The following is a 14,664-nucleotide window of genomic DNA, read 5'->3' as shown; positions in this document are numbered from 1 at the left end:
TAGCCTATCACGTTCAATGTGTTGAAGCACTAGCCAATAGGAGTGCAGGTGTTGCATAGTGATGTCACCATGTTCCGAAAGTAAACAAAGGAGTCCAATGTTATTTACTTATATAATATATGTATTTTTTTTTATTATTTTATACCAAATGTTGACTTTATTTGATATATTTGACCTAAACTTAAATCAGATGATTAAATAAAATACAATAAGGTCTCTTTAAATCCATATTGTTTCCACGGTCGGGAGATCATGAGACAATGACGTCATCTTTTGTCTTAAAACAAAGGGTGCGTTTGTTTAACAGACGAAGAGGTTCCCTTTCAGGCGGGCGGAGTTTAGAGTGGTGTAACACCGGTGTGACGAAGAATGCTGTCACCTCTATGTGTCACCCGCTAAATCATGTGACCTGATGGGGAAACACAGACGTTTTTTGTCACCGTTTAGTTTGTAATTATAAGTATTTAGAGACGGTTAAAACATAAGAGCCGTTGACGTTAACCTGACGTCATTACGCCAGTCACAACATTAGCACAGTTGTTCCAACGGACGTAAAATGACCGAGATTAAAGCAGCAGACAGGTAATAAAACATCTTAAATAACTGTTTAATTTCTCCAACGAGGCACCGAAACTCTTCTGATAGATTCTGTTATTTAATCCGGTATTTTAAAGTATTACAAGTTGGTTTAAAAGCCTACATTTGACCTAATGTAAGCCTTAGCTGTAGTTAGTTTTTGAGTCAGACAAGCCAGCCGGGCGGGGACTATCCGGCTTCCTCTTACCGACTAACAGCAATGATAACACGGGTGCGCTTGATTTAAGACCCGCCGAGCACCGGAGGACAGCGGACCCGGATTCTACTTCTTATTTTTCTGTATTATACCTCGGTATATCATCAAATGACAAATACAAATAATCTAATCCTTTATATTTAACCTTTAAAAACGTTTAAGTATATTTTTTAATGTAGTTAAATCACCCAGACTTGTGTTTACACCTGCATTTATGATATTAAAGCTCCCATTGTGTTGTTGTACATATACTAAGGGAGAGTTTTACTACTTTATCTTCACAGAAACATTGTTAAATAACTTAATGTAATCCATTAATTAACTTGCGTTCTTTATTTACATTTAAAATATAATAAAAAAATGCCATGCCATTTTTTTTTTATGGTTGAAAAATAAATATGATTATTTACTAAATATGTTATTGTAGTTATTATTATTTAGTTATTACCCTGTACTTCCTGGCACTAAAGAATCCAGGTGACTTCCCTCCCTGTAACACCGCTGTTTCTGTCCCTTTAAAAGCCTCGTGTTGTTACCGGAAGTGTGAGGGGTGTTTCCATCAGAAGCTCCACAGTCTCTCTCCTCTCCTTCAAAAAAGCACGACTTTCAGCTCCTGTCAGCGGCTACACAGCTCCCCTCTCCCCGGGAAACACCTGCGGAGGAACCGGGGGATCCTCATGGTCCCAGCCGCCCGGAGATGGCGTCCTTCCCCGGGTTGAGTTCCGAGGATCAGGCGGAGGGAGACGGGTCTCTGCTGGAGATGCTGAAGGCCATCGCGGAGGAGAGGGTCCGGATCAGCGGCCGGCAGGAGATCAGCGGCCTGGGTGAGGAATATACCCGGGAGAGAGGGTCTGAAAGGGGGGCGTTGACACCGGGGAAAGAGGCTCTGTTAAGGTTTATATACCGGGAGAGAGGGTCTAATACACCGGGGAGAGGAAGGCTTTAGAGAGGGGGTCTGTTAAGGGTTACATACCGGCTATAGGGGGTCCCGAGAGGGAAATCCAGTTTTCCACTCTGTTTTTTATACACATGCCTCATGATACGGGTCATCGAATACAGTTATACTCGTGCACACATGCACTTTTTGTTGTACAAATACACAGGTTATATTCACACATGCATGAGAGGATCCAGAGGAGAGGCAGCCAGTGAGCAGATGTGTCTGAGGGTACGGCTGATTGGTCGAGCGAAGAGACACGTCACAAGAGAGAGACTTCAAAGCACCACGGCCTGTAACAGAAGACACCTAAAGAACACTCAGACATGCAGCATGCTCCGGTCAGACACGCAGCATGCTGTCAGACATGCAGCATGCTCCGGTCAGACACGCAGCATGCTGTCAGACATGCAGCATGCTGTCAGACATGCAGCATGCTCCTGTCAGACATGCAGCATGCTCCTGTCAGACATGCAGCATGCTCCTGTCAGACATGCAGCATGCTCCGGTCAGACATGCAGCATGCTCCGGTCAGACATGCAGCATGCTCCGATCAGACATGCAGCATGCTCCGGTCAGACATGCAGCATCCTGTCAGACATGCATCATGCTCCGGTCAGACATGCAGCATGCTCCGATCAGACATGCAGCATGCTGTCAGACATGCAGCATGCTCCTGTCAGACATGCAGCATGCTCCTGTCAGACATGCAGCATGCTCCTGTCAGACATGCAGCATGCTCCGGTCAGACATGCAGCATGCTCCGGTCAGACATGCAGCATGCTCCGGTCAGACATGCAGCATCCTGTCAGACATGCAGCATGCTCCTGTCAGACATGCAGCATGCTCCTGTCAGACATGCAGCATGCTCCGGTCAGACATGCATCATGCTCCGGTCAGACATGCAGCATGCTCCGATCAGACATGCAGCATGCTGTCAGACATGCAGCATCCTGTCAGACATGCAGCATGCTCCGATCAGACATGCAGCATGCTCCGGTCAGACATGCAGCATGCTCCGGTCAGACATGCAGCATGCTCCTATCAGACATGCAGCATGCTCCTATCAGACATGCAGCATGCTCCTGTCAGACATGCAGCATGCTCCTATCAGACATGCAGCATGCTCCTGTCAGACATGCAGCATGCTCCTGTCAGACATGCAGCATGCTCCTGTCAGACATGCAGCATGCTCCTGTCAGACATGCAGCATGCTCCTGTCAGACATGCAGCATGCTCCTATCAGACATGCAGCATGCTCCTATCAGACATGCAGCATGCTCCTGTCAGACATGCAGCATGCTCCTGTCAGACATGCAGCATGCTCCGGTCAGACATGCAGCATGCTCCTATCAGACATGCAGCATGCTCCGGTCAGACATGCAGCATGCTCCGGTCAGACATGCAGCATGCTCCGGTCAGACATGCAGCATGCTCCTATCAGACATGCAGCATGCTCCTGTCAGACATGCAGCATGCTCCTGTCAGACATGCAGCATGCTCCGGTCAGACATGCAGCATGCTCCGGTCAGACATGCAGCATGCTCCGGTCAGACATGCAGCATGCTCCTATCAGACATGCAGCATGCTCCGGTCAGACATGCAGCATGCTCCGGTCAGACATGCAGCATGCTCCTATCAGACATGCAGCATGCTCCGGTCAGACATGCAGCATGCTCCGGTCAGACATGCAGCATGCTCCGGTCAGACATGCAGCATGCTCCTATCAGACATGCAGCATGCTCCGGTCAGACATGCAGCATGCTGTCAGACATGCAGCATGCTCCGGTCAGGCATGCAGCATGCTCCGGTCAGGCATGCAGCATGCTCCGGTCAGACATGCAGCATGCTCCGATCAGACATGCAGCATGCTCCGGTCAGACATGCAGCATGCTCCGGTCAGACATGCAGCATGCTCCGGTCAGACATGCAGCATGCTCCGATCAGACATGCAGCATGCTCCTATCAGACATGCAGCATGCTCCGGTCAGACATGCAGCATGCTCCGATCAGACATGCTGCATGCTCCGGTCAGACATGCAGCATGCTCCGATCAGACATGCAGCATGCTCCGGTCAGACATGCAGCTTGCTCCGGTCAGACATGCTGAACGTCTGCAGTGACACGGAAACAGCTCCTGATATAAGTATTATTTAAAAAAATTGATCATGTGACCGAAACACCAACGTGTCATCATGACGGCCCGGAGCCACTTTCCTCAAACAGGAAGTTACATCTCTTTTTATTTAGATCTGTATTCTCCTGCAGACACACACACACACACACACACACACACTCACACACAGGCAGACACATACACAGGCACACACACACACACACACACACACACACACACACACACACACAGGCACTCTCTCTTTCTCTTCAGTGTCTGCATGGTGACTCACTGTCAGACTTTTTTGCCCGTCTGATTGGACGTGTCTCTATTTTTAGATCGAGTATCATTTATTCATTACAGCTGTTTTATTAACGTCTTTCTGATTCGTTACATGTCTATTGTCTTTCGTTTGATTTGTGTATCTTAAATGTTTCACTTTATTTCATATTTATTTATTTTATCTTTTAATTTACATGTATTTAATTAATTATCTATTTATCTTTTAATTAGGCCTTTTTAATTAATTTATATCTGTATGTTATATTCATTTATTACGTTTTTATTTATTACATATTTATTTATTTTAACCATTTATTAACCACATTTATTTTTAATATTAAATAGGATATAATTACACTTTTATTCTTTAAAAAATACCCAGTTTTCATTTAATTATTATTATTATTAGTTTGCATTTTAATGTTGAATCCTCGGTGAACCACCTGAACAGGAAGTGCTGATGGCACCCTTTCAGAATAAAAGCCCCCCCACACGTTGCCCTTCTCCTGCTCTGGTGTTTTCAATGAAATTAAACTAAAGCGGATCAAAGCAAACCTCGTTAAGCCTCACAGACACATGCAATTAGATTACCCATAATGCAATGTGTTCCCGTGAAATGGTTTCCATTCATCTCGCTGCCGAAACACTTTACTGAATACTTTGAAGATAAAGACATTAAAATATATATAAATAATAATACAATAAATAAATGACTACATCTTTAAATAAATAATACTTTGAAAAGGCTATACAATTAGTTAAAGAGCTAGACTAATAAAACTGATACAATATAAATAAATGAAGGATTACATAATTTAATTACCGAATTAAGTGGTTAATATAATGTTATGAAAAGCTTTAGTTCAATTCATTTTAATATCAGATTTATTTTATTATGCATTTGTAGGGTGTTCTGGTATTTAATATAAACGTAAATTGTTATTGTGTTTTATTCAGGTTTAATATTTATTATCATTTTATATTTCTTGTGTTTCCATGCAGGTAGTTTTATTATTTAGTATTATACATTTTTATGTTTTTACAGGTTATTTAATATTATATTTTATTATGATATATTTATTATATATGTATTATATTTTATTATATAATTATTTTATTATATATTTATTTATTATATATTTTATTAAATATTTTATTATATTATATATATTTTATTATATATTATATATTTTATTATATATTTTATTTTATTATATATTTTATTATATATTATTGTATATTTTATTATATTATATATTTATTTATTAAATATTTTATTATATTATATATATTTTATTATATATTATTTTATTATATATTATTTTATTATTATATATATATATATATATATATATATGTATTATATATATTTTTTATTTTATATGTATTATATTTTATTATATATTATTTTTATTATATTATATATATTTTATTATATTATATATTATATGATATATTTTATAATATTTTATTATATTTGATGATGTGTCCCCGCAGGCTGTTTTAAGGACGACCGCATCGTGTTCTGGACCTGGATGTTCTCCACGTATTTCATGGAGAAGTTCGCTCCTCTGAAGGACGACATGCTGTTCTACGTCCGCCGGAAGCTGGGCGCCGACCTGAGCGACGGAAAGAAGGTCAGCTGATCCATCGATAACATGTGATCTATAACGAGCTGCAGGGAGAGATTTCATTGGTCGGTCAGTTCGTGGAAACCTGCAGCTGTTTGATGATTGGGTTACGGTGCCACGCGTATATATAAACCAATCAGAACAGAGTTTTAAAACATTAAATAAGAACACAGCCCCATTTGACCTTTGAACCAGCGGGGATTTGAGGGCTTCTGGGAAATGGAGTTTTTAAAATGCTGATTAAAAACATAAATATTGAATAAAAACCTATAAATTGGATTTATGTTTTTTTTTTTTAAAGATTACCCTCTCTGTCTAGACACACACACATACACACACACACACACACACACACACACACACACACACACACGTTATAATGATGCTTTTATCTCAACCTGGATCCAGAACAATGGTGTGCAACCGTGGCAACCGGGGCCTGAGGGGGCAGCGTGACAGAGAATACAGACCATAATATACCTAGAGTCCAGACAGAGAGACGTTTAATTATGGAGAGAAGAGGAGGAGGAGGAGGAGGAGGAGGAGGAGACAGACATGACTGTGTGTGTGTGTGTGTGTGTGTGTGTGTGTGTGTGTGTGTGTGTGTGTGTGTGTGTGTGTGTGTGTGTGTGTGTGTGTGTGTGTGTGTGTGTGTGTGTGTGTGTGTGTGTGTGTGTGTGTGTGTGTGTGTGTGTGTGTGTGTGTGTGTGTGTGTTTCAGGTGGAGGTGGAGGTGTACAGGAGGGACTCGAAGAAGCTTCCGGGCCTCGGAGACCCCGACATCGACTGGGAGGAGAGCGTGTACCTGAACCTCATCCTGCAGAAGGTCACATTGGTTAACGTTTCACACACCGTTACCATGACGACATTAAAGTGCTTCCTTCAGAGATCTAACGATACAAATAACTAGTTAGAATAATAAGTACCATTTAAACGTGTCTATAAACGTATAAAAAGACGGAGGAAATATTAAATAAATAAATATTGATGGGATTTCTTTCCCTCACGGAGCGTCCGCACGACAGCTTCAGAAAGAGCGTGGAGCTGGGCGTGTCTGGAGCTCGACCAACAACCAATCACATGAATCTCCCGCCCCCGACATACAAAGCAAAACCCCCGGGGATTGTATGGGAGCAATATATATATATATATATATATATATAAACTCCCCAAACAGGCGAAACCCTACCAGTTTCCCCCCACTGCCTCTGCACCTCCCTCCATGCTGGCTCCTCCGGTTTGTGTCCCGGTAGGTGAAGAGGGTCTGGTCATACAAAACCGGGTGGTTGCTACGGCGATAGTTAGTTTCTCCTCCGACTTTTTTTTAAATATGGAAATGAACGGCGGGATAGCTCTCCCAGCTTAGACGCGGTTTGATTGGCTACGGCTTCAGCTGTCAGATTTTCAGAAACGGGATTTGATTGGCTGGCGAGGCTACTCCGGCGTCTCCGGCGTTCTGTCGCCGGAGACGGCGGAGACGGACCGCTCTGCTACCCACAATTCAGTTCGGCGAAAAGCGAGGCAACGTGACGTCACCCCATTGAAAGTGAAGGGGCAGACGCGTTGGAAACCGCTTTGAAGTTGTGGAAGCCGTCGTGTGGACGGGCCGTTATAGACACGGTCTCTTTACGTCAGTGAGCCGGATCATTCGGCTGTTTCCCAAACGGCTCTTCCTGTCACCGCGGAGCCTCAGTTTCGCCGCTGCGAGGCTCCGGCGCTCGCAGCTCACGCGGGTGCTCCCCCCCCCCCCCCCGCCCATTGCGTCCAAATGGTGCACGTTCCGGACCGCCGATGTCGGGGAAACGATCTTCAACACCCGTTGCCCTCCAACAGCGGGACGGCCTTTTTCCTTTTCCTCATTTCAAGCGATCGTCTCTCGAATTATTACTTTTTTTGGACGCCCTCGGCTCGAGTTCAGTCACATGACGGCAAGACGCCCCCTGGCGGAAACGCTGCTTCATCGTCTCAGGAAGTTACAAATTATAGTCATTTTTGGATTCTTTAAAATATAACTTTTTTTAAGTTACAAAAAGCAGAAGCCAGATAGAAAGTGAACAAAAGTAAGACATTTTTTTACATATTATGTAGCGATATTCGGACACTGATTTTATGATAATGTTTACAGTTGGACTACGTGGTGACGTGTGCGGTCTGCACGCGCTCAGACGCCGGAGACATCCACATCCACAAGAAGAAATGCCAGGTATGAACTTGAAGAACGACCTCTCTCGCTCTTTATTCACTCGTTAGTATAACATGATGTTTCTGCTCAGGAGGTGTTTGCGTCTCCCAGCAAACACGCCATGGACAGCAAAGGAGAGGAGTCCAAGATGAGCTACCCCAACATCTTCTTCATGATCGACAACTTCGAGGAGGTGACCACGAGTTATATTACATTCTGTTCAGGTGGTTGTTAGTGTTTTAGTATATTTCCCCAGTCTGACAAATAAATTCAATTCTGAGAAAAAAGTGAAAATCTCGGAAGAATTCAAATCATGAGAAAAAATGAAGTTTTGAAAAAAAGGGAAATTTAGAAAATCTGAAAAAATTATTGGAGGAAAATAAACGACAATTTGAAAAAAAGAAATTGTTGAACATAAAAAGAAAAATGGTGAAAAAAAAAAATAACATTTGGGGAAAAGTGAAATTAAGTAATTTGAAATAATGTATAATTGTGTGTGTGTGTGTGTGTGTGTGTGTGTGTGTGTGTGTGTGCAGGTGTTCAGCGACATGACGGTGGGCGAGGGGGAGATGGTGTGTGTGGAGCTGGTTGCGAGCGATAAGAGCAACACCTTCCAGGGAGTCATCTTCCAGGGCTCCATCCGATACGAGGCGCTGAAGAAGGTCTACGACAACCGGGTGAGCTAACGTGCTAACAGGCTAAGGAGCTAACTGGCTAACAGGCTAAGGAGCTAACTGGCTAACAGGCTAAGGAGCTAACGGGCTAACAGGCTAAGGAGCTAACTGGCTAACAGGCTAAGGAGCTAACTGGCTAACAGGCTAAGGAGCTAACGGGCTAACAGGCTAAGGAGCTAACGGGCTAACAGGCTAAGGAGCTAACAGGCTAAGGAGCTAACGTACTAACAGGCTAAGGAGCTAACGGGCTAACAGGCTAAGGAGCTAACGTACTAACAGGCTAAGGAGCTAACGGGCTAAGGAGCTAACAGGCTAAGGAGCTAACGTGCTAAGGAGCTAACGTGCTAAGGAGCTAACGTGCTAACAGGCTAAGGAGCTAACGTGCTAACAGGCTAAGGAGCTAACGTGCTAACAGGCTAAGGAGCTAACGTGCTAAGGAGCTAACGGGCTAACAGGCTAAGGAGCTAACGTGCTAACAGGCTAAGGAGCTAACAGTTTTGCTTTCATTTTGAACACAAAGATATGGAGGGAAAAATAATTCCAATAATAAAACTGAATAGAATCTGTTTTATATTTGTAAGACCTGTGTGTGTAAATAAACCCGCCCCCCCTGTGTGTCTGCAGGTGAGCTCACGTGCTAACAGGCTAACAGGCTTACGTGCTAACAGATTTTCTGCTGAACAATAAACTAATAAGATGAAATAAAAATAATATAACATCTGTTTTAATATTTATATCACCTGTGTGTGTCTGCAGGTGAGCTAACGTGCTAACAGGCTAACGTGCTGTTTACCTGTGTGTGTGTGCAGGTGAGCTAACGTGCTAACAGGCTAACGTGCAGTTTACCTGTGTGTGTGTGCAGGTGAGCGTGGCGGCGAAGATGGCTCAGCGCATGTCGTTCGGTTTCTATAAATACAACAACATGGAGTTTGTGAGGATGAAGGGTCCGCAGGGCAAAGGTCACGCAGAGATGGCCGTCAGCCGAGTCCCAACCGGGGACACGTCGCCCTGCGGCACAGAGGAGGACCAGGTGTCCCCGCTGCACGAGAGGGTGAGGGAAACAAACACACCTAATGTACAGTTATTAACGCAGGTTTCACTTCCTGTTTGTCTGCGTCCGTCTGGAAACAGAAGAATAGACTCGACGTTTCATTTGAGCTCAGAGCGAAAACTGAAATGAGGTCGAGATGAATAATAAATGCTGAGAGACTTCTTTCCAGACTGAGGACAGACTTTAGGAGACGGGTAAAAGGAACAAGTCCGTACTCTCAGTTTGAGTTGGAGGAAGTACTCGAGCGCTCACTGAAGTATAAGTATGTCAGGGTTATCACAAAATGTAGTTTAAGTACGAAAAAAAAAAAACTAGACACACACTACTTTTATTTTGAAGGATTCCTTAGAAAAAAAGGCTGATTTCTGCTTTTATTTTGAAGGATTCCTTAGAAAAAAAGGCTGATTTCTGCTTTTATTTTGAAGGATTCCTTAGAAAAAAAGGCTGATTTCTGCTTTTATTTTGAAGGGTTCCTTAGAAAGTGGAGGGTTTCTGCTTTTATTTTGTAGGAGCCATTGGAAAGAATGAATTCCTAATTTTATTTTGAAGAAATGTGAAACTCAATATTATGATATAGGCTAAGGGGCGGGACATCTCTGAGCTGGTGACCAATCACAACAGAGCTGGGCATTCATTAGTAATCTGATAACCTCTGACTGTTGTGATAATGTGTATTTTAAGTAATGTGTGTGTGTGTGTGTGTTGTGGTCAGGTGACGTCGTTCAGCACCCCCCCCACCCCCGAGAGGACACGCCCCTCTTTCTTCTCCCCCTCTCTGAGGAGGAAGATCCCGAGGAGTCGCTGCGCGGAGATGAAGAAGAGTCACTCGGCCAATGACAGCGAAGAGTTCTTCAGGGAGGAGGAGGACGAGGGTACACACACACACACAACTTTATTTTGAAGGATTCATTAGAAAAAGGTTACATTTTGTGCTTTTATTTTGTAGTATTCAATGGAAAGAGGCTGATTTCTGCTTTTATTTTGAAGGATTCTTTAGAAAAAGGTTACATTTTGTGCTTTTATTTTGTAGTATTCAATGGAAAGAGGCTGATTTCTGCTTTTATTTTGAAGGATTCATTAGAAAAAGGTTACATTTTGTGCTTTTATTTTGTAGTATTCAATGGAAAGAGGCTGATTTCTGCTTTTATTTTGAAGGATTCTTTAGAAAAAGGCACATTTCCGGTTTTATTTTTGAAGCTTGCCTGAGAAGATGCTGAATTGTGTGCTTTTATTTTGAAGGAGTCAATAGAAAAGTCATGACAAAAAGTATTCATTCGAAAAGGCTGTACACACAAAACAGGAAGTAGTAACTATTGTCAGGATTTGTTTCCAGCTTTAATTAGTAAAGATTATTGTTAATATAAACATGAATAATTATAATTATATATGTATTTCAGAGCTGCACGCCACCTCTAACCTGCGCTCCCGCTCTCTCTCCGGTACCGGCCGCTCATTGGTCGGATCCTGGCTCAAACTGAACCGAACCGATGACTACTTCCTGTTGTTCTCCCACCTGACCTACGTTACCCTGCCACTGCACCGCATCACAGCAGGTACACACACACACACACACACACACACACACACACACACACACACACACACACACACACACACACACACACACACACACACACACACACACACACACACACACACACACACACACACACACACCCTTTGTAGGAGTGGTTATAAATGTCTACCCGTTTGATTTGATCCCCTCAGATATCCTGGAGGTTCGTCAGAAGCCGATCCTGATGACATAGCAGCTCCTCAGAGCCTCGTCTCCACCAAGTGCCTCCTGCAGCAGAGAACTACAACTCCCAGAGACCTACAGCTCCCAGAGAACTACAGCTCCCAGAGAACTACAGCTCCCAGAGAACTACAGTTCCCAGAGAACTACAGTTCCCAGAGAACTACAGCTCCCAGAGAACTACAGCTCCCAGAGAACTACAACTCCCAGAGAACTACAGCTCCCAGAGACCTACAGCTCCAATAGAACTACAGCTCCCAGAGAACTACAGTTCCCAGAGAACTACAGTTCCCAGAGAACTACAGTTCCCAGAGAACTACAGTTCCCAGAGAACTACAGTTCCCAGAGAACTACAGCTCCCAGAGAACTACAGTTCCCAGAGAACTACAGTTCCCAGAGAACTACAGCTCCCAGAGAACTACAGCTCCCAGAGAACTACAACTCCCAGAGAACTACAGCTCCCAGAGACCTACAGCTCCAATAGAACTACAGCTCCCAGAGAAACAACAACTTCCAAAGGACTACAGTTCGCAGAATATTACAACCAACACCAATAGAACTACAACTCCCAGAGAACTACAACTCCCAGAGAACTACAGCTCCAATAGAACTACAACTCCCAGAGGACTGCAACCCCACAGAAATTAAGAATCCCAGAGAACTACAACTTCCAAAACCTGATTTCCTGAGAGAACTACAACTCCCAGAGAAACTACAACTTCCAAAGTATTACAGTTCCGAGAGAACTACAACCAACACCAATAGAACTACAACTCCCAGAGAACTACAACCAATTCCCAGAGGACTGCTACCGACTTCCAGGAAACTACAAATCCTTAAAAAAAACAGAACTACCAGAGCCCTGCTTCGCCCGGAGGACTACAACTCACAAAAGAACTACAATAACCAAACACCCCTGCTTCACCAGGAGAACTACCAGCCATTCAGGAAGTGCCTCTTCTTCTTCTTCTACTTCTTTATCTCCTGCTGCGTCACATGACCTCAGGAAGCGGAGGGATTGGCTGAACTCTGGACAGGAAGTGGAGATCGTGTGTTTCTGTAAATAATAACCGCTGCTTTTCTCACGCAGACGCCTCCACTCCAGATCCTTCTTTGTTTTTATATAAATCTGCAACGACGGGACGTCGAGGGAGTTCCCGTGGAAGGGTTCATATTTATATTTATTATTATTTACGCACTTAACTAACACGTATATTCTCAGAGACTCACGAAGGAAATCTGTCTATAAAACAGAATATTTAGATTTAAATGTCATTATTTAGGTAGAAAAGTGCTGAAATACCAACGAAGAAGCACAACCAGCAAATAGTGTGTACATGTGTTAAAGGATGAAACCATTAAATACAACAAACGGGGGATTTCACTTGAAAATGATTTTATTCTGAAGAGACAGAAAAAAGACTTGACTCTAAAAGTATTAAATATTTTCTTTGCGACTTCAACTGACGGATCAATTCTATAAAAATATAATACGTTAAAGGTGAAGTTCAATCCTTTGTCCAAACTGTCTGTTTCGCTCCGCTAAATAATCGACTCAACATTTCGGACTTCAATTTCCCCCAAATCTTCCCTCTGACGCCTCCCCCTCGCTTTGAATGGGGAGACGTCACGCTTTGCCGAACTGCATTGTGGGTCCGTCGCTCCCTTCGAACGTTGAGAAAAGTTCAGCTTTTCAAGCGTCGACGGAAACGCCAGCCAATCAGACCATACCAGTACGAGCTCTAGCCAATCAGACCGCGTGCTTGTGTGTCCGGGGCTGGAGATTCGTGTGATTGGTCGGCCAGCTTCACGCCGTGTGGACGTGGTACCGATGTCCTGACACTGTATTATTTTTATTAACCTTTAATCTGAGACTCAGCGTTACATTTGGACTTTGCCTGAAACCCAGATCCAAGGAGCCGGAGGAGACGAGAGAAAGGAATGAAAGCTTCCGGATGTTTCCTCCTCTTGACGCCTCAAATCTGAGAGACTTCCACAAACAGGACGATGTGTGGAGACGCCAGAACCAGTGGAGGTTACATTATAGAGATGACTTTAATTACCTCGACACACACACACACACTGAGACACACACAGAGAGAGAGAGACACACACACACACACAGAGACACACACACACACACACACACACACACACACACACACACACACACTGAGACACACACAGAGAGAGAGAGACACACACACACACACACACACAGAGACACACACACACACACACACACAGAGAGAGAGAGACACACACACACACACTGAGAGACACACACACACACACACACACACACACACACAGAGAGAGAGACACACACACACACACACACACACAGAGAGAGAGACACACACACACACTGAGACACACTGAGCGAGACAAACACACACACACAGAGAGAGAGGGACACACACACACACACACAGAGAGACACACACACACACACACAGAGAGACACACACACACACACAGAGAGAGACACACACACACACACACACACACAGACACACACACACACACAAAGAGACACACACACACACAGAGAGAGACACACACACACACACACACACACACACAAAGAGACACACACACACAGAGAGAGAGACGCACACACAGACACACACACACACACACACACACACACACACACACACACACACACACACACACACACACACACACACACACACACACACCCCTCAGTGTTCTTAACGTGGTTCTGAATGTAGGCCGCGCTGAAGAACAGCTCAGAGACACATTTGAAACGAGACGCTTCGCTTTCAGAGAGCGTCGTCTCTGCCGGTGCTCGATGTGTCGATGTGTCGCTCACCGTCCTGTCGCTCGGTTCGATGCCCGACTGAGCGCTCACTGCTCATCTATTGAAACACACGTCATCAGAAGAAAGTGCCGATGCAGACATGTCTCAAAATAAAGAATGTGTTTTTAAAAAGGTCTTGGGATGTGTAATTGTGCCGTGTGGTTAGTGTAGTTATATTCACTTATCTTTCAGACGTAATTATCAGGCTCTTCTTATTATTAATCCTTCTCTTAATGTCTCCCGTGGGGGAAGAGTTGAGTTGTAGTCCTCCAGAGCAGCCGTCCTCTGGGAGTTGTAGTTCTATTGCGAGTTTTTAAAATCAATGTTGGACAGAGCGTGTTTCTCCATGTCGAGGAAGGATGCTCCAGAGCCACTCTTTCAAGGATGCTACGTCTTCCAGTGACCGTTCCAATGTC

General features: G+C 43.8%; 1 protein-coding gene across 1 annotated transcript; it reads left to right on the top strand.

The window, feature by feature from the left end:
• Positions 1 to 305: 305 nt before the first annotated feature.
• On the top strand, positions 306 to 14,658 carry kiaa0930. The gene is made up of 11 exons (XM_034077305.2): positions 306 to 582; positions 1,316 to 1,617; positions 5,626 to 5,765; positions 6,480 to 6,584; positions 7,884 to 7,961; positions 8,032 to 8,133; positions 8,477 to 8,617; positions 9,477 to 9,665; positions 10,378 to 10,537; positions 11,063 to 11,218; positions 11,394 to 14,658. Exons 2-11 carry the CDS (start codon positions 1,491 to 1,493, stop codon positions 11,432 to 11,434), a joined length of 1,239 nt encoding a protein of 412 aa, XP_033933196.1. The 5' UTR covers positions 306 to 582; positions 1,316 to 1,490; the 3' UTR covers positions 11,435 to 14,658.
• Positions 14,659 to 14,664: the final 6 nt, after the last annotated feature.

This window comes from Pseudochaenichthys georgianus, unplaced genomic scaffold (genome assembly GCF_902827115.2).
Source record: "Pseudochaenichthys georgianus unplaced genomic scaffold, fPseGeo1.2 scaffold_1486_arrow_ctg1, whole genome shotgun sequence".
In the NCBI taxonomy this organism is placed as follows: domain Eukaryota; kingdom Metazoa; phylum Chordata; class Actinopteri; order Perciformes; family Channichthyidae; genus Pseudochaenichthys; species Pseudochaenichthys georgianus.
The sequence above is the reverse complement of the archived record's forward strand: the minus strand, read 5'-3'. Positions and strand labels throughout refer to the sequence as shown.